This window comes from Sapajus apella, unplaced genomic scaffold (genome assembly GCF_009761245.1).
Source record: "Sapajus apella isolate SASKATOON/1434 unplaced genomic scaffold, GSC_monkey_1.0 scaffold53, whole genome shotgun sequence".
In the NCBI taxonomy this organism is placed as follows: domain Eukaryota; kingdom Metazoa; phylum Chordata; class Mammalia; order Primates; family Cebidae; genus Sapajus; species Sapajus apella.
The window spans coordinates 7474553-7494534 of NW_022436993.1; the positions used below are offsets into that span (position 1 = coordinate 7474553).

General features: G+C 35.5%; 1 protein-coding gene across 23 annotated transcripts in view; it reads left to right on the top strand.

Moving 5' to 3' along the window:
* Positions 1 to 19982, top strand: part of NEBL (nebulette) — a 690461-nt gene that overhangs the window by 281552 nt on the left and 388927 nt on the right. For 21 of the 23 annotated variants that reach the window (XR_004258432.1, XR_004258429.1, XR_004258430.1 and 18 more), the window contains 4 exons: positions 5012 to 5113; positions 6055 to 6156; positions 15045 to 15158; positions 16759 to 16863. The exons of 1 other annotated variant lie outside the window; for it this stretch is intronic. Coding sequence is in view for 18 of the 22 variants with exons in the window: in XM_032244113.1 (XP_032100004.1) it covers positions 5012 to 5113; positions 6055 to 6156; positions 15045 to 15158; positions 16759 to 16863 (423 nt within the window). In the remaining 4 variants the exon portion in view is untranslated. The remainder of the gene's footprint in view (positions 1 to 5011; positions 5114 to 6054; positions 6157 to 15044; positions 15159 to 16758; positions 16864 to 19982) is intronic. One more of the 23 variants, XM_032244118.1, reaches the window with a different exon arrangement.

Genomic DNA, 19982 nt, shown 5'->3' on the forward strand with positions numbered 1-19982 from the left:
AGACTGAGGCAGGAGCATTGCTTGAACTGGGAGGTGGAGGTTGCAGTGAGCCAAGATTGTGCTGTTGTACTTCAACCTGGGCGACAGGGCAAGACCCCATGTCCAAAAATGAAAAAGAAAAAAAAAAGTGAAATGGAGTCTGCGTTAGAACTCTCTAGATTTAGTGATGCAAGTCTATCTCAAGTTAGTGCAAGTGAAACATGAGATTTTATTGTGTATGTAATTGGCAAATCCAGGCTATCTTCAGGCATAAGTGGACTAGAGGCTTCACAGTGTTACCAGGCCTCTTCCTCTCTCCGCATCTCTGGGCTCTGGGCTGTTTATAACACTTTCAGACAGGTGCTTTCTATGTGGGTTCAAGTGACAGCTGGCGTTTCCAAACTTTAATCATCCTCATGGCGGCTGATCTCAGAGAAAAGAAGAGCAGCTCTTTCTCCTCCAGCCTCAGATCATTCAAATAACTCTGGCCTTGCTTGGGTTACTTGTCTGTCCAAGTTCATTAATCATGGTTTCCAAATGGTTGAGATATCTGACTGGACAGCCTAAGTCAACAGGACGGCAGGCTGAATTTGAGAGCCCCACCAATCACATGGAGTGATGGGGGAGCCATTTCCAAATGAAAAAAAAAAAAAAAAAAACAAAACAAAAAAAAAACTAGACCGACAAAAAAATTTAACGCATGTCCACCACTAAGGGATTAGATAGGAGAATGACTTAGATGCATGGGAAAGAATAAAGAAATAAATTCAGTGAAAAGAAGCCAAGAGGAAGAGATTAGCATATAAGGTAATAATTCTAAGTGTTTCTATGGAAGAAACAAGAATCGCTATTTTCAGATAAGACTCTATACTGTTATACACTATTAAAAGGAAAAAGTGGTTCATCATGGGTACAAGATAAATGTATAAAATAGTAATCATATGATAATTTCTTGCCCAGTGCCAGATATATATGATAAAATGATGAAACTTCATTGAAAATTATAGTAAAAGATTTAAAGAAATGGAGGAATATACTACCTTCTCCTAGGGAAAGACTGACATTTTGTTGAGATACCATTTTTCTTTAAGGCATTTTATCGAATTGGTGCAATGCTCATTAAAATTATAGTATTTCATTTGTGGAATTTACTAAAATTATTCTAATGAAAATAAATGAAATTGAGTAGTAAGAAAATGAAAATTTAACATATTATGATTGCTTGAAAAATTTCATACAGTCACATATTGGAAAAATGTATGAGTGAGGCAGTGAATGTTAAGTCCTTAACGTGGTACATAATTGTCTAAAATGGAGACTATTTTTATTTTATTTTCCTCCCCTCCTCTTCCCTTCTTCCTTCTTCTTTAATCTTTATTTTTCCTCATTTTTTCCTCCTCTCTTCTCCTCCTGTTCTTCCTTCTCCTTGTTTGTTCTCTGCTATGCTCTGAGGACGGAGTAGAGAATAAGACATTAAGGAAAATAATGTAAAATCAATTACTGACCCTCAAGTGCACATCTCTCCTGAGCTGATAATTTCATCTTAACAAAATTTATAGAGCACCACATTGTCATGAGAAGACTGAAGAATGAAAGCCATATGGTTAGCATCTAGGGTTTGAATTTATTAAGGAATGGAAGAAAACATATACGTATATACACACTTTGACCTCCCAGCCTCTCTTCTGCTGTGTTGCTTTTTTTATTCTTCCTGAGTTCTGATGGACGGTGAACTGGGGTAAATACGTATTGAGAAATGTCAGATGAGCTTCCCTCAAACCTGGTGTTACAGGAAATCGGTCCTGAGCCAGATCCCAGGAATCGGTTCTTGGATTTCATGCAAGAAAGAATTCAGGGCAAGTCCATAGAGTAAAGTGAAAGCAAGTTTGCTAGGAAAGTAAAGGAGTAAAAGAACGGCTACTCCACAGATAGAGCAGCCCTGAAGGCTGCTGGTTGCCCACTGTTATGGTTATTTCTTCATTATATGCTAAACAAGGGGTGGATTATTCATGCCTCCCCTTTTTAGACCGGATAGAGTAAAGGCCTGATGTTGCCATGGCATTTGTAAACTGTCATGGAGCTGGTGGGAGTGCAGCAGTGAGGACGACCCAGAGGTCACTCTCCTCGCCATCTTGGTTTTGGTGGATTTTGGACAGCTTCTTAACTGCAGGATGTTTTATCAGCAAGGTCTTTGTGACCCGTATCTTTTGCCAATGTCCTGTCTCATCCTGTGACTTAAAATGCCTTAACCATCTGGGAATGCAGCCCACTAGGTTTCAGCCTCATTTTACTGATTCCCTACTCAAGATGGAGTTGGTCTGGTTCAGTGCCTCTGACACTAGCAATGGGTTAGGTATAGGACAATGAGGCCTCTGTGCAGGAAGCCATGTTGCCATTCCAGGTATATTCAGACACCCTTGCAGAAAGTGACATCAGGAGTGTGCCACTCTTGAATGTCCCCCAACATAAATGCCCTTTCCTATGGAATATTCCCAAGAAGTGATATTCTGGAAGATCTGACAAGTGATGAGGCATGGAAGCTTTTTTCTGTGTGGCTCGGTGGTGTCCTCTTGTTTGAATTTGCAGTTCATGTCAATCTTAATATTTGTTTTGAGTCACATATGCCAGTCTCTAATTTGCAATTTACATGGATGATGGGGCCCTATTCAAAGTCCTGCTCCTGCCGCCTTTGTGCCTTTCACCTCTCTTCATGCAGTCATTAGGCTGAACAGCATATAATTAGGTAACCCATGTAAAGCTTAGATTTCTGAAAGGTTTTGGTTCTTTTAAAAAAGTAAGGGTTTCCATTTTTATTCTCATTCTTTTCTAAACAAAAAGACATTTCCCCCCTGTGGTTTTCATATGAATGTAGTAACTTAGAAACAGTTAGTCTTGTAGGTGGGTAACAATTTGGGTTTGTTTTCACCTGAGAGCTGGTTTTTGTTTACACAGCTTGTATTTAACTCAGCGTAGGATGAGATTGATTTACCAACATTTGTGGATGAGTGTGTTGCTTTTGGAAGCCAATGGAATTGGCCTGTTTAAAAAATCGCTAAAGATTTAAAATCCACCCAACAAAATAAGTCAGATTCCAGCTTATTTTTATGTTTCTTTTACTACCTGTATGCATAAAACCTACCTGAAATGACTTGTTAACGTGAAACTTCTGAAAATATAAATATGGAAGAAAACAGATGTTCCTTTTAAAATTATACTAATTGTGTTTCAGCTGTGTTCACTTGTCAGACAGATTCATGATTATAAATGTAGTTTAAAAAATAGTCTTGGTGGTGAAGCAAATGTAAGCTCATAAAAGAGTAAATAGAAGTGTATATAAATATTTCATTGAAATAAAATAACACAATGCACAGAGAACCTGTTGAAGTATTAATGCATTGTCACTTCTTACAGTTGATCTTATTTTTAAATAGAGTAAGAAAGGGTGAACTTTTTAATTCTTCTAGGTTGAAAGGAAACTAACAAGATATATTAATATTACCCAGAATACTGGTTTATAGCAGTCAACTAGGGAATTCATTAAAATCAGATTTTTGGGGCCATCTATCAAAATTCTGTTACAGAGGATTGTGGACCTCAGGAATCTAAATCTTAAATAAGTACCCCTAAATGATGCTATTGCAGAAAAGTTGCAGGTGGCATTGGAAATATTTGTACGCAATGTAACTAATTGTGCATTTTGTACAGATGTCCAGTGATACATTTTTGTGATCTAACTTCCTATGCTCTGAAAAAATGAAGGTGGGATTTAAGAATGTCCATGACTGTACACTTTGCATTGTGACCTTAATAGAATATATTTTAATTGCCAGCTAGTCCCTGGGGATATTGTGAAAAGAACCACATCTGGCAAATACTGCTTCAGCTCAAGACAAATCTCAAGAAATAGAGAAATGGGCTCACCAGTGAAACATGGACCATCAGATATTATGCCAATTCAATTGTTGTCTCTCTTTCCGTTTGTCAGTCAAGTTAATCTAAATGATGAATGTGATTTTAACTACATTTGGCAAAATTTATGTGTTTTTAAATCTCTACTTACTGGACTTTGGCTTTGTGTCTAACACACATTGAGAAGACTGTTCCTCAGTGTAATTGTTTTTATTTTGGGAGGCTCAAGGCATTGCAATGATATTTATTGGGTGATAAAGCTATCAGTACCTTAGATCTCCTAGGCAAGGGCCTTTGAAGAGAACAGCATTTGAAGGGAGAGAAGAGTGTAGCTGAAACGGGAAATGCTAGAGAGCTACAGAGCTTCCCCACCCACCATCCCCAAGGAAGTAATTTGCAATATTCTTGTGCTTGGGCTTATTTTGCCTCTAGTGGGGCTTGAGACTTTGTGATGGGTGGGTTGAAGTTCTTGATGAGGATATTCTGCTTATGAATATAAATGTACACACAGATACAAAGACATGCTCATAAAGTGGTAAATAGAAAAACTCTTTCAGATTAGTTTTGTGTCCTGATCTTAGTCTTATTTTTTAGGTAGCATAAATTCAACTCAAGTTGTTTGTTTTTTTTTTTTTTTTTGAGACGAAGTCCCACTCTGTTGCCCAGGCTGGAGTGCAGTGGTGCTATCTCGGTTCATTGCAACCACCTCTGCCTCCTGGGTTCAAGCAATTCTCCTGCCTCAGCCTCCTGAGTAGCTAGGTTTATAGGTGCCTACCACCATGCCCAGATAATTTTTGTATTTTTAGTAGATATGGGTTTTTGCCATGTTGGCCAGGCTGGTCTCGAGCTCCTGACCTCAGGCGATCTGCCCACTGCAGGCTCCCAAAGTGCTGGGATTACAGATGTGAGCCACCGCCTGGCCCAAATATGATAATATCAGTGAGACATAGGTATAGTATAAAGAATTAATATACCTATACAAATAGATGCACAAAAACAACCTAAGGTCAGTAGGCTCTCTCAGCTATTATGATGAGAATAAACAATGTTGTGAACACTAAGGCTAGTAGCTATGTGAAATTACTAATGTATTTGTTTTTTAACCAAAACTGTCTCTGATCAGATTTCTTACAGGAAAGACGTGCAAGACACCCACATGTACAATGCAGAGCTCGACCGACCAGACATCAAGATGGCAACCCAGATCTCTAAGATAATAAGCAATGTAATTTCTCTTTCTTAACCTTGAACAGAAATAATTTCTTACTTTTTGTAGGTGGCAAAGCATAGCTTCAGTGGTTGGATGTTTAATTTAATTAGCTAATAACTAATCAATGTAAAAGAGTAAATCTCAAATTATTCATTTGATTATGCTAATTATTTGTGTATGCGCCGAAACAGGCCAAGCTCAAATTGGCTGTGGCTAGTGTAATCATACTTTCAGAGAAATAAATACTATTTAGGTATAAGTTGACATTCTGATCTCTCAGCCCGAAAGTCAAGGTTATCAGTCATGTGGTTTTGTATAATCTCTCCCTTCACCTTGCTCCAAAGACTTTTTTTGGCCTTGTTTCCATATTGCTGCTGTTAATTGTGTAGGTTCTCTTTCACCAACACTTACCTTTGCCTACTTCCCACATGGGTTAACTATTTGTTATCTTCTCTAAGGTGCCCACTTTAGTTAATACCGCTTTACTTGAACATACTGAAAACCCTGGTTAAAAATGAAAATTTAACTTGAACGAAAAATTTTAATAACATGGACTAAAAATCAGTCATTACCGTATTCAACTGCGTGTCAGTCAAATACAGCCAGAACAGTTACCGAGAATAAATGAAACGATAAGAGCTGCCTATATGGAGAGTACCGGATCTCAGTTCCCCATAAAATTTCCCTAATATTTTAGTATTTATACATAATTACAAAGATGATGACGAATACTTACCCTCATAATTAGTAATTATTTTACTGCAAAAAGCCGAGCTTATGTAAGCATGGGATAAAATCAATGACTGCTTTAGCAGTCAACATTTTAGTGTTTGATATGTTGTAAGGAATATTTTTTAATGGAATGAGGTCTATTATATTTTATTTTGGCTAATGTCAATGTACGGTAATCATTGGAGGGTAGAAATATTTAACATTGTCGTATTTATTCATTTTAGGCAGAATACAAGAAAGGACAAGGAATGATGAATAAAGAGCCTGCTGTAATTGGAAGACCAGATTTTGAACATGCCGTAGAAGCTTCTAAACTTTCTAGTCAAGTAAGGCTCTCGTGATGATTCCACAATGACTTTATTCAGAGATTTTGTTTCTAGCAGCACAGGAAAATATTTTATTTTAGATAATATCTTTAATTGCAAGGATAAACAGAGATAATGTTTCTGAACCTATTTCAGATGTGCTTGCAATAATTATGAATTTCAGTAAGGGAAAAATTATGCCTGATTTTAAGCATAAAACAAAGTTTTCTTTTCTCCAGGCATAAATCTGAACATTTTTCAATGAGTTTAGCCATGTGGTCACATTTCCCTGGATTTCCAGAAGTCATCAATACTAAATAATTGTGTTTTAATCTGCACACACACACACACACACTCACACACACAGAGTTAACATAGTAATAAAAATATTAATGTTTCCCAATTTTCAAATGCTTTTGTTTAGTCTCAAAATTTAAAAGGGGAGATGAAAATGAAGAAAACTTTGAAATCTTGTTGAAGAACATAAAATAAGATCTGAAAAAGTATAAAGGCATTTTATGGTTTTGGCCGAAAGTCTCAATAGATAAAAGTGTCAGTTCTTTCAGAACTATCATATAAATGTCATGCCACTTCTATTAGAATCCAACAGGTTTTTTAAAAAAATTATGGATAAAATGATCTTAAAGATTGTGTGGAAAGAACATACCAGTGAATAGCCTTTAAAAGTATGAAAATGAAGACCAGTGAAGGGGAACTGAAGTTATGAGTTACTATAAGTTAATAGAAAACCACTGAAATTAAATCAATATGGGATTGATGTAGGGAGAGATTAAATAATCAGTAGGATAGAATAGGGAGTCCTGAAATGGATTCCAGTATGTATAAGAATGTAATGTATTATAAAAGTGTCGATTCAAGTCAGTGGGGAGAAGTTGGATCAGCTAATAAATGGTGCTGACATAACGCGCCTTCCATCACGGGAAGAGCAAAATTGGGCCCAAATCTTAAACCATATATAAAAATGAATTCCAGGTGGATTAAAAATGTGAATGCAAACAATAAAATAATTTAAAAATTTTAAAAGAAAATCCAGGAGACTCTATATACCACATAGGGATAACAAAGTTGTTCTTAAGGCCAGAAATCCAGAAGCTATTAAAGGTAGGCATATTGACTATATAAAAATGAAAAACTTTCTTAATGAAAAAGGTAATATTTGCAGAGTCAACAATAATGTTAACAAACAGTATTTTTCACACATTTTTAGTAGTTTTGACTTTGAAAATACTCATTTCTCAAGTTGCAGAAGTCTTACTTGAATTACATTTCAAAGTGGAGAGTTGTAAATGATGAAAAGTATAAAATCTGATTGAAGAACATAAAACAAATCTCAAACGAATGAAAAGACATACTATTCTGCTGGTGAAAGAGCCTTGATACTAAATATCATGAAAATGTTTATTTCAAAGTTAATGTTAAAAACTTTGTACAATTCCAATTAGAATCCAAAAAAGGGTTTAAAAAATTTAAATGGACTGAAAAACTTGAATAAATTAAAAAATTCACAGTTTATACAGAGAAGGATGTATCTGAGAATAGTTTTTTAAAATATAAAAAAAGAGCAGTGGTCTTCAGATATTTGGAAAAGTACTTGTAATGCGTTTGATGAGAACATTTTTATATTTTAAATATATAATATGTGATATCTGTAATATATAAAAGTTCTTTAAAAGGAATTTATTTTTATATATAGTTCAAGATTTGGGTCCAATTTTGTTTTACCATGAATGGAAAAGATTAACAGCCTAGTAGAAGAAGGGTAAGTGAAATGAATAGATAATTCACAGAAGAGCAAACATAGATGGCCAATCAACAGGTGAAAAGATGCTCAAATTTATTAGTAGAAAGAGAAATACCAACAAGTGAAAGCAAAATGTATTGTACACCCACTTACACCCGTCAAATGCTGTGTCGTGTTAGTGTGGAGGAGAAAGACATGTCATTAGAAAGTTCATGTGTAGGAGGTACATTTTAGCTAATTTGTATTTAAAGGGAGAAGTAAGCTCTGCTCAACGGGAAAGCCCCAAATAGAGGTTGGAAATGAACATACCAGGGGACAGAAATCTGATGGCAGAGGCTCTGAACAAGAGGATATAGTTGTGCACATAACCTGGAATTTGGGAGGAGCTTAGATATCGTGTAATGATGGATAGGCCAATGTGTATTAACTTCAACTATAAGCCGTTGCTTAGAGAACAGAGTAGGAATAATATGTTTATATGTACAATTTTCCCCATTTAAAAAATCATGATAAAATATATATAACATAAAATTTACTATCGGAACCATTTTTAAGTGTGCAGTTCAGTGGCGTTAAATGCATTTATAATGTGCTACCCTCACCACCATCCATCTCCAGGACTCTTTTCATCCTGTAAAAGTGAAACTCTATACCCTTTAAATAATAACAGCCCATCGCCCCCTTCCCGGAATAATGTGTGCTATGAAAAAATAATGATAAAAAGAAAAAGTGATTTCAGAACACAATCATGGGAAGCATTTTAGGGTTGAATTCCAAAAAGTAAACATCAGAACTACTTTTTGCCATGTTAACTGTAGTCTCTCAGGGAAGGAAGAAGTCATCACTGAAGATTTTGAGCAAAGACTGATTGTGAAGAAAATACTTAGGGAAGGTTAATGCGGCGACACTGGGCAGGAAAGCCTGGCTCACAAGTGGTGAACATCCCAGAGGCCAGCTGGGCTGTGGCAGTGGTACGTAAGGTGATATGTACCTGAATAGACTCTCTGGCTGTGGGAATGAAAATGAGGCAGACACAGCTGCTCCCTGGGAGAGGCAGGCATGAGAGATGCTCAAATGCAATTGTGCCTCAAAGTAATTGTCTTACAGTTAATAAGGGACTTTAATTTATAAAGCAACTTTATAGCTCAGGAGGCTACTGATGTGTAAGTGATTAGGGACACGTCTGGGTGACACTCTCATGAAAGGGCTGTGACTCTAAGCTCTACGTATTCCCAGTAATACTTGTCGAAGAGGCAGGGGATATGGGCGTCACTTTAGATTTCCAGTATAGCTACCTGGCCTCTTACAACTTCACCCTTTTTTGGGAACAAAGACTCCTTATCAGTTGCACAGGGGAGAAAGCAAATTCTGGAGAAGCAGTACGGTTTGGTCTAGTGATTAAGAAAATGTACCCTGCAGCAGGGCCCTACCTGTGTTAAACTCCTGGTTTTGTTGATTGCTGGCAGAGTGACCTTGGACAAATTGCCTCAATTCTCTATTTTGGTTTCCTTATCTGTAAAATGGCGATGACAGCAACAGTATCTACTTCTCAGGGTTGCTGTGAAGGTTAAATGAGTTGCTGTGAGTAAAACACTTAAAGTGGTGCCTGGCCCATAGAAACATGACATAATTTCATAGGAATAATTTTACTTTAGATATTCAAAATAGTTTTCTATTCTACATTCTTAGATGAATTCATGCACAGAATGGAGCAGGAATATGAACACTGTTTGTGAGAGTCTGCCCTTAAATTCATTCCATCACAATCCTATTTGAGAGTCCTTAGAAGAAAGTTTTGACATTTGAGGTTTTATCTTTACATTTCAAATTCAATCTACAAAAATTCCTCTGCTTGATCTCTACTTGGTCTTGAAGGCAGAGTTTTTTTTTCTTCAATCTCAAATTATTAGGTAACTGAGTGATCAGATGCTTAAGCAGATTGTAATTTGCAAGTTACATTATAGCTATCTTGTTTATTTTTTCATGTCATGTAAGATTTTGTAAGCTCTATAAACTCATCAGAAAAGAGGAAAGCTGGGAAAATGAATAATGGGAATTCTGGAATGAACTCAGTATATTCCATTTGTATTTTCAGGGTATATCACTTATAAAAGAAATTCAGGCAGAAAGTTTAGTTTCTTATTTTAATTGATAGCATTAAAGTTTTTAGCTTGCTCCTAAACTAATGACAAAGGTGCATAAATACATAGAAGGCAAATGATTGGGGGATTTAATAAGCAGAGAGATGGGGATGGATAGAATGCAGGGAGGAAAAGAGAGCACCAGAAGCATTGTGATAGCGAAGGCAATGACAAGGCAATGTTCAAGGTATGCAGGGATAAGACCTATCTGATGAAAAGATGGGAACAGCGAGCGAATGGGCAGGATTCTCATATTTTATCTGTAAATTGAACTCTGTGGGATTTTTACCCAGAGAATACCAAACCCTTCTTATGTTAACTTCTACAATAGTTTTGCTACCATAGTTGTAAGCTTTCCCTTTTTGAAATTTGGAATATACATAAAATTATGGCCAGGTTATTTAAAAAAATCTATAAAAAAACTAAAGCAAAAATCTCCAGTGCCAAGATGACGGGATTGGTACATAGGTAATTCAAATGTGAGTACAGTAACTGTTGAATTTACTGACTTAAACAATTCTAAGAATAGTTAATTCATTAATATATCCGTTGGTCACCCTATTACTTGGAATTTGTCTGCATGAAGAATAGATTCCTTGTTTGGTTTTATAACCTTAAGGAAAAGCTATGTATTTATAATAAGTAGCATTGTTCTAAAATTGCATTAATACATTGATAAGAGTCGGTTTTAATCCTAAAAATCACATTATAAATTGCCATGAAAATTTAGTAATAAGCAGTGACCTTAAATTGCAAGGGGTATTAATTGGTTTGGAGAATCTGCTGTTCTCCCTTCCTGGCAAGCACTCCCTCCACCAACCACCTCACATCCAAGTATCAGCTCAAATGTCATGTTCCTGACTCGTTGCTCTCCTCCCCTTTATTCTCTGCTCTTCTTTACAGCTCTTGACACAATTTGTAGTAGTTGTGTGATATATACATACATGTGTGTGTTTTAGAAATCTATTTCACTTCCCACAAGGCAGGCTCTATGGAGACAGGGCTCATATGCTTTTGATCCACTATTAAGGGAAAACACAGATGAGGCTGCCAATAGATGTATAGAGCCTGATTAAACCAGTATTCTCTGGATCATTAACATTTGGTGCAAAGTCAGTATGATGTTATTTTGCCAGGAAAATAAGAGCAGAAATATTATATTGTGTAAAATTAAGACTTAAAGATAGTCTTGATTTTATGGTGAGTTCTATGTAAAAATCTGTTTGTCCTGTCTTCCTTGATAGCTTTTAGTTTAATTTCATCCAAGATTGCTGGGAATTGATGTCTATAGATAAGCGGTATTGTGTTTTTGCTTACTTTACTTTCTTTCTTTTTTTTTTTTTTTTTGAGACGGAGTCTCGCTCTTGTTGCCCAGGCAGGAGTGCAGTGGCATGATCTTGGCTCACTGCAACCTCTGCCTCCCAGGTTCAAGCAATTCTCCTGCCTCAGCCTCCCGAGCAGCTGGGACTACAGGCATGCGCCACCACTCCTAGCTAATTTTTGTATTTTTAGTAGAGGTAGGGTTTCACCATGTTGGCCAGGCTGGGTCTCGAACTCCTGACCTCAGGTAATCCATGCACCTTGGCCTCCCAAAGTGTTGAGATTACAAGCATGAGCTGCTGTGCCCGGCCTACTTTTCATTTTCAGTGATAATTAAGGCACACTTATCAAACTATTTCTTTGCTAAAATGTGTTTATGTGGCTATGATGAAACACCTTCATTTAGGGTCTGCTTTTTTGTGCCTTTGCTGGCTTTTTGCGAGTCTGAGCCACAGGTGATGTCAGTGTAAAGTTCTGGGTTTGCATGTTAGACTTCACACATATCCAGGTGCAGTTATGCGGATCTGGATCCTCATATGAAGATAGGCAGATGTAATTTCTCATTTCTTTATATGAGAAGATGCACAGTTGTGAAGATCTACAGTGCTGTCATTGTAGGTTAACAGTACCAGTGTTTTCTCCAAGTGTGAGCCTCTGAAAATCTTGCTAAGTCTCTTATAATTCTTTTAAAAACTTCTAGGAGTTTGATCCTATATACCTATACAGTATTTTTTTTTAAAGATGATATCTACACGATGTGATTATTATGCATTGCATGTGTGTATCAAAACATCTCAGGTACCCCATAAATACATACACCTAGTATGTACCCACAAAGATTACAAATAAAAAAATTAATAAATACAAAGTTGATAAATATTAGGACCACGGGCCACACTAGTCATAATGTAAATAAAACCAGTCATGGGGAGTAACTTCATTTGTTTCCAGAATAATTGATGTAGGTATAAGGAGCAACATTGTGTCTTAAAACCATGGCAAAGTCAGCCTAATACCTCTTCCTCCCTTTCTCAAATGATCTTAAAACTGAAAGGGTTATGCTTTGTTCATTGGTTGAATAACAATTTATAGTCAAGGAAGAGCATTTCCTGGATGTCTCAGAAGATGCAAGCCTGCATGAGGAGGTAGACAGATAGATGTCTGAAGTGTAGGTTGAAAATACAGTAGAAAAAAAAAAAGAAAATACAGTAGAACGTTCAGTGTGTCTGTATAGTTAGTGAGTGAACATGATGTGACTCACTTCAACTATTTGGTTATCTTCTTAGTTCGTTTCACCTGCATTCCTTACAGAAAGAGCGAGGTTAGGAACAATTGGGTGTTGATGTCTGGTCCCTGCATTTTAAAAATATAATGCAGTTATTTTACTTTGTGGTTAATGAGGGAAACTTGTGTTTTTGTTCCTTAGGCATCTTGAATCAAATCACTCACTGTAGCGAATGTTGAACAAGATACATTTCACAACACATTGCTTATTATTACATTTAATACAAGTACAGGAATAACAGAGTGATTATTGTTTCTTAGAAATGCATACATGGTCTCTGACTTCTAGTGGTTCAGTTTAAGATTGTTTAACCTTACTGTATCATGGAAGTGGTACATATTTAGTAGAAACTGTACTTCAAGTACTCGTATAACGATTCTGCTTTTCACTTTCATAACAGCGTTCAATAAATTATATGAGATGTTCAACATGTGCAAAACAGGCTTGGTATTAGGTGATTTTGCCTAGCTGTAGGCTAAGGTAATTATTCTAAACATGTTTAGGTAGGCCAGGCTAAGCTATGATGTTTGGTAGGTTAGGTGTATTTGGTGCGTTTTTTTACTTAAAATATTTTTAACTTATGGTATGTTTATTGAGATGCAACCCCATCAGAAGTTGAGGAAGCAGTGTCTGTATGTTTACTTGGAAGAGCATATGCAAGGTTTAATAACAAGAAAGGAATTTGCCAGTGTTATTTTCAAATACTCTAGTGTAATTATGCTGGAAACCTCAGAGTTTGCAAAAACAGTATGATGGGCTCTCTGTGTGCAAAGATCATGTAACCTACTTTTGCCATTTAGCTAATACAGTGTTAGCGAATCTGGCTGAGTCCGAAGTGTCACTCCAGTGGAAGGCTGTCAGAGAGTCCACCGTCTTTGTTGAGCGAATATCCTTTAGGCACCACAAACTTAGGAGAGACAGAACCAGTGACTGAAATATGGTAAAAATGTAGCAGAAGGGTGAAGAGGGCAAAAAGAGTAAGGCTGTGTATTTAGGGGAGGACCAGGTAGCGTGAATTATTGCTTTTGTGCCAGCTACTGTATAAAGTACTGAAGGAAATCTAAATTTATTTCATCCATAATTTTGTTCTTGATGTCAAGACATAAAACAATAAAAAATCAGTTTTTTGTTTTAAGAGGTCTTTCCAATTACTTAAAATAAATTTATAAGGTATTGTGAATGTCAGAAAGTTGTTATTATCAAATGACACCACAACAGAAAATATTTCCCGTAAACCATCTCAAAATATTTACCAAATGCTGTATTCCCACCAAGATTTTCTCTAGCTGTCTCTCATGGGTACCAGACATGTGTCTCTGAAGGAGACCATCACTGTATGTGTGCCTGATTAAAATACATGATGAGAGCCATCCCAAATTGCTTTTTAATAAAGCCTTCTGCAAGGCAGAGCCTTTAGATGTATGAATAAAGGTGCATTCTCAGAATATTGTAAGGAAACAAAACATTGTAAAAATTATAACAGAAAAATTTATAAGAGAATGAAAAATTATGAGAGAACAAAACAGCTTACTTTGACCTGTAAAATCAGTACACCTTTTCCTGGCTACAGCAAGTTAAAGGGAGTATGGCATGTGAGTAGCTAGAGCTTTTTTTCTTTTTCTTCTTCTTTTTTTTTTTTTTTTTTTTTTAGTGGACTTGTGTTTATGTTCTAATTAGTTATAACATGAATTCACATGTTTCTCTCTATATGGAGAAATATATCAACTTAACAATAAGTTGATAATCCTTTTTTTGGTTATTCTAAGAGTCCTTTAAAAAGAGAAAAGCAATTTAGAGTGAATATTGAAGTTGGTTTTCTTGCTGAATAAATTGTAGAGTTAAAGCAGAGAAAATTTTAAATTGACATTAAATAGACCCAGGACATTTCAGAAAATGCAATTCCTAAAATTAAATGTTTGAGCAAATGAAGTATAGGAAATGTTGAGAAAAACCATGGTACACACTATGCTCTTTATTTGAAATCATGCCCTTAGGAAAATTTATATTTAAATTCTGGGGCCTAGAATCTATTTTCTAAATGTGGTAGACCTTAAGACATTTGTCATCTAGGTTTCTAACTGATCATAGATTACAGAAATGCAGAAATGAAAACTGACATTTAAAAATCTTGATATTTTAGTGCGTAATTCTCATTAATAGGATTTGAGTTCGTGCCTAATTGCATTTGTGATCAATGTGCAAGTAGAGCTTTTTTTTTTTTTTTTTTTTTTTTAAAAACTTTTATGCCTAATTAAGCTTTATAGAGGGGGTTGGATACCAGGAATGTAAACTTTGCAACCATTCATTTTTAGGATAGCTTTTATTTTGTCTACATGAAAATCAAATGTGTTACTTTTAAATGTAAAGGTACATGTACTATTTATCTTTTCTTTTGTGACAGATTAAATACAAAGAAAAATTTGAAAATGAAATGAAGGATAAGAAACATCATTACAATCCTCTTGAAAGTGCTTCTTTTAGGCAGAATCAGCTTGCTGCTACATTGGCAAGCAATGTAAGTTATAATTCACAGAAAGTTATTTTCAATATCTTTTGAATTTTTTTTTTTTTTTTTTTTTTTTTAAGAATCAACTGTGTTGTAATTACCAATACTTAATCAAAATAATGTAGCTTCCAGGCAATTTGTAGTTGAACTGAAGCATATTTTTCTAAAGCTTTTTCTGAGAAAAATACATTATTGTAATTAATTTTTAATGGTTACTGATTACTAATTAGTTAATAAGTAGGAATAGTATTGCAAATGAAGTTATTATATCTGCTCAAGAGTAGAAATAGATTATAGAATTTTGCAGAGAAGTGGTCTGTATTACCACAAATTAGTGGTTAGGACAATAGTTACCTCATGTAATTATGGTGATGAAATTGAGTTTATTGTAAAGTACTGCCTGGTACATGGTAATTTATCATATAAAGAAATTTTTAGAAATTTTACTTGTAGTGGCTTACAGTTTATTTTTTATTCCTTAGGTAAATGCTGTGAAATAATTCCTTATATGATTTGTTTTCATTCCATGTTTTTAAAAATAAAAATAATTTTACAAGAAATGAGTTTTAAAAATCTTTTTAGAATCTTGTTTTATATTCTGTCTTATTAGAGTATAAAAACAGCAACATCAAAAAGTTGATTACTTTGCTATAGTTGAAAATAATTTAGATTTGCTTTTCAAGTATAAAAATTATGTATTATTGATCTGTCACTTTGTTAGATAATTTAAACCCTTCAACTCTCATTGGCTTTTTGGGCCTTGGTTTATCTTGCTTTAATTAATGTTTATAAGGTATTACTATTTGTATTCAACAACCAGCTTTTGTTTGTTTCTAGCAATTGAAGTGGGTGTTTCTATCTTTTGTGACCACTGGGAATAGCAGAATGATTTCTCTTTTTTGTTTGATTATTCTGCATGTGTGTACAAACATAAAGGAAATAGAGATGAAATATACTTAACCTGGAACATAGTGCTGAAACCTAAAGGTTTGGAGTCAAAGGGCTTAGATTTAAATCCTGTTTCATCAGATGTTACTATGTCTTTGTCTTTCTGTGCCTCCGTTTTCTTATCTGTAAAATGGGGCTACTTAAAGTACCTACTTAATAAAGGTTATTGTAGAGATTCAATACTTAATACATATAAAGGGTTTTAGAAAAGTGGCACGTAGTATGTTTGCTATCAATATTATATTATTACTAGTATTATATTTTCAGAAAGTTGCTTTAAAAAAGTCTTTGTCAATAGGAGGGAAAACATTGAAATCCTAAGAACTCCACAAAGCCTAATTGAAATACTGTAGTAATTTCTAAAGAATAAAGTGGGCTATTCTCTTTATTTTTTGAAACCAGAGTTACTGTGAAAATTGCTTTATTCTGTTAACATCACCGTTTCTGAATATGTAAACAAGGAATTATTCAAGTATTTTCAAGCCCATATAGAAATAACTTTAAAAAACTCATTCAGTAGTAAATCAGCACCATCTAGTGGCTCCTTGTAAATTCGTCTGTCAATTTACCAGTAAATAATACTACTTGTGTGAAAAATGCAATAATGCAAAAGCATATTTTCTTCTCTTAGACGGTATTTTGTTCCATGTTATTTTCATAGGTGAAATATAAGAAAGACATTCAAAATATGCATGATCCAGTTTCAGATCTCCCAAATTTGTTGTTTTTGGACCATGTTTTGAAAGCCAGCAAAATGCTCAGTGGTGTAAGTGGGTCATCTAATGGCAACTGTAGATGCCTCGTGGCTCCAAGAAGCCAATAATGCCTGCAGTGTTCATGTGCTCACCTGCTTCCTTAGAGGGCCTGTGCCTCACTCCTCCCTCAATAACTAACTCATTGAAAAATAGTTCTCTGCTTGCAGAAATCCCACCAGAGCTGTCACTTTACAAAGGAGGTTCTTGGTAGTCTCCAGTGTCTGGTGTGTACCACTGTATTTCAAAGTGTTTGCGCAAGTGGTCTTTCTATTGTTCTTCTTTCCTTTTCATCATCTGTGTTAGATTAAAGCCACTTGAAGTTCAGGCCCTCAAGTCAGGGATATTTTATTTTATGCAGGTCAGACCAGAGTGTCTTGTATTTAGTATGCCTTTAGCAGCATGAAAAATTGTCTTAGTCTAAACTGTATTTTCTCTGAAAATAATTCCTAATGGCATTTATATTACATTGACACATTGCTTTTAGCCTTGTCATGGTTTCCATGTTCTCAGTCAAGGCAGCCAGGAGAGAAGGGTGAATTCTTCTTCATGTCTTGATGAAAATACTTGGGCGCACTGCCCACGTGGTCAGTCCTGTGGAACTCTCATTATCTTGGATGCTGTTTCAACCCATAGTACATCAGGACCCTGACTTCTCAGGCTCTTGTAACTGATAACCCTGGGTCACGTGTGGCTCCATTTTGTACTTCTCAGGATGCCCCATGGTGGCAATGAGCTTTTATTTGACCATAAATTATTTTCATGCCTATTTTAATAATCACACTCTCACTCAAAATTATTCATAATTTATTGAATATCTGCTTTAGCCCAGACATAGGTCAGATGCAGAAATATATGTTGGATAAGTCATGAGAAAAAATGAAGAAAGTTGTGTTCACTTGATGTGCCTGGACTTAAAACTCTATAGGCAAAACTTGGTTTCTAGACAGTTAAATAATGAGATACACCTTCAGGGCATTTTTAGAAATAATCTATACTTGGCTTTAGTGCTTTGAAATGTTATGTTTATTATTTTGTAAGCCTCCTTTCTGGAATACCACTGCCACCGTCTTCCTTCCTTAATGCTATTATGCATGCAAGTAATTCATACAGAGCTTTTTAAAGTTTATTTTTGGCTGGGCATGGTGGCTCACAGCTGTAATCCCAGCACTTTGGGAGGCCGAAGCAAGCAGATTACAAGGTCAGGAGTTCAAGACTAGCCTGACTAACATGGTAAACCCCATCTCTACTAAAAGTATAGAAATTAGCTGAGTGTGGTGGCATGCACACACTACTCAGGAGGCTGAGGCAGGAGAATCGCTTGAACCTGGAAGGTGATGGTTGCAGTGAGCCAAGATTGCACCACTGCACTCCAGCCTGGGTGAGAGAATGAGACTCCATCTCAAAATAAATAAATAATAAAGTTTATTTATTTATTTATTTTTTCTGGCTGGGCATAGTGGCTCATCCCTGTAATCCCAGCACTTTGGGAGGCTGAGGTGGGTGGATCACTTGAGGTCAGCAATTCAAGACTAGCCAGGCCAACACAGTGAAACCCCATCTCTACTAAAAATACAAAAATTAGCTGGGCGTGGTGGTGGCTGTCTGTAACCCCAGCTACTCAGGAGGCTGAGACAGGAGAATTACTTGAACCTCGGAGGTTTCAGTGAGCTAAGATGGCACCATTATGCTCCAGCCTAGGCAAGAGGAAGACTCTGTCTCAAAAAAATAAATAAATAAAAAGTAAAATAATAATTATAAATAAATATAAATTTATTTTTTTCTTTAATGATTGGTCCTTGGATGAAAAGCAGTACATTAGTGTTTCCAGGCTGTTGAACAGGGAATAGAGGCTAGAGGACTATTTGGTGAGCCCAGAACTGGCACCCAGTTCCAGGACATTTACATCATGTGGGCTTGCACTTCAGTGTTTATTCCCACACCTCTTTATACATTCCTCTATTTTTTGAGTGTCTCTGTTTGTCTTTTTTCACCACGACTCATAGATATGCTTCTAAAATTGATGTATTTCTATTCCCTGAGCCCCCTGCTTTCTTCACATTCATTCTCTGACATCCAATTTTGATCACTGCAGTGGCATTTGCCCTTGACCTTTCTCTAGCCATACTTAGCTTAAATTTCCTAGGGACATGGGGATTCATGTGCAAATAAGCCAATAAAAAGATCATAGTGGTAATTTAAACATTTGGTGACTGGAAGAAAGCATGCCACTCCTATGCAATATTTCTTTTCAAGAACGTTGACCTTTATTTTATAATAATGGTGGAAAAAAACCACAGTCTAATATAAATTGTTTCTATCATCTCTTCAACAGAGTAAACTCAGAAAGTCATATGTTACACGTATTTGATATATCATTTATAATGTTTAGATCTTCATTTAGGTGGTGCTTTTGCCTAGATTACAGATTTCTTTTTCTCCTCCCGGTACACAAATTGTGATTAAATGACTACTGCATAGGAGAGAAAGTTTAGGACTTAAAAAATGTGTTCCTTTGAAGTGTCTACTTACAAAGTTGTATACATTGTCTAAATAAGTATACATTGTATAAAGTTGTATACATTGTATAAACATGTATACATTGTATAAAGTTGAATACATTGTATAAAGTTGTATACATTGTATAAAGTTGTATATGTTGTATAAAGTTGTATACATTTGCTCAAATTTATATATTAGAATGGCCTTTAGCACTTGTGAAGAAACAAAGAATAGCCTACTTTAAAATTTTAATGTAAAAAATTGGAACTTTGTCGATTTATAAAGGTAACTTACTTTATTAAAAGATTGAATAAGATGGCCCAATAAGGAGATATTCTGCTGAAATTATCCATTTGACATAAGTAGCTGTTGTTTTAAAGACCCCCCAGATGTCTTTAGCAACATCAGAATTACTTTTATTTTAACCTGAACTCTATAGAGTGATATCAGTGCCTTAATTAGTGAGTAAAACCATTCTAGTTAAAGTTTTGGGAAACATTTTCCCCTGGAAAATGGACTTTCATAGTATTCAGTTTCTTTTATAACTTGACATAAATTAAAAGATATATATTTTGTGTTACTCTGTGTATCTCCCACTAGGAGGCAACAGAGACTGTTATATAAGTCAAGA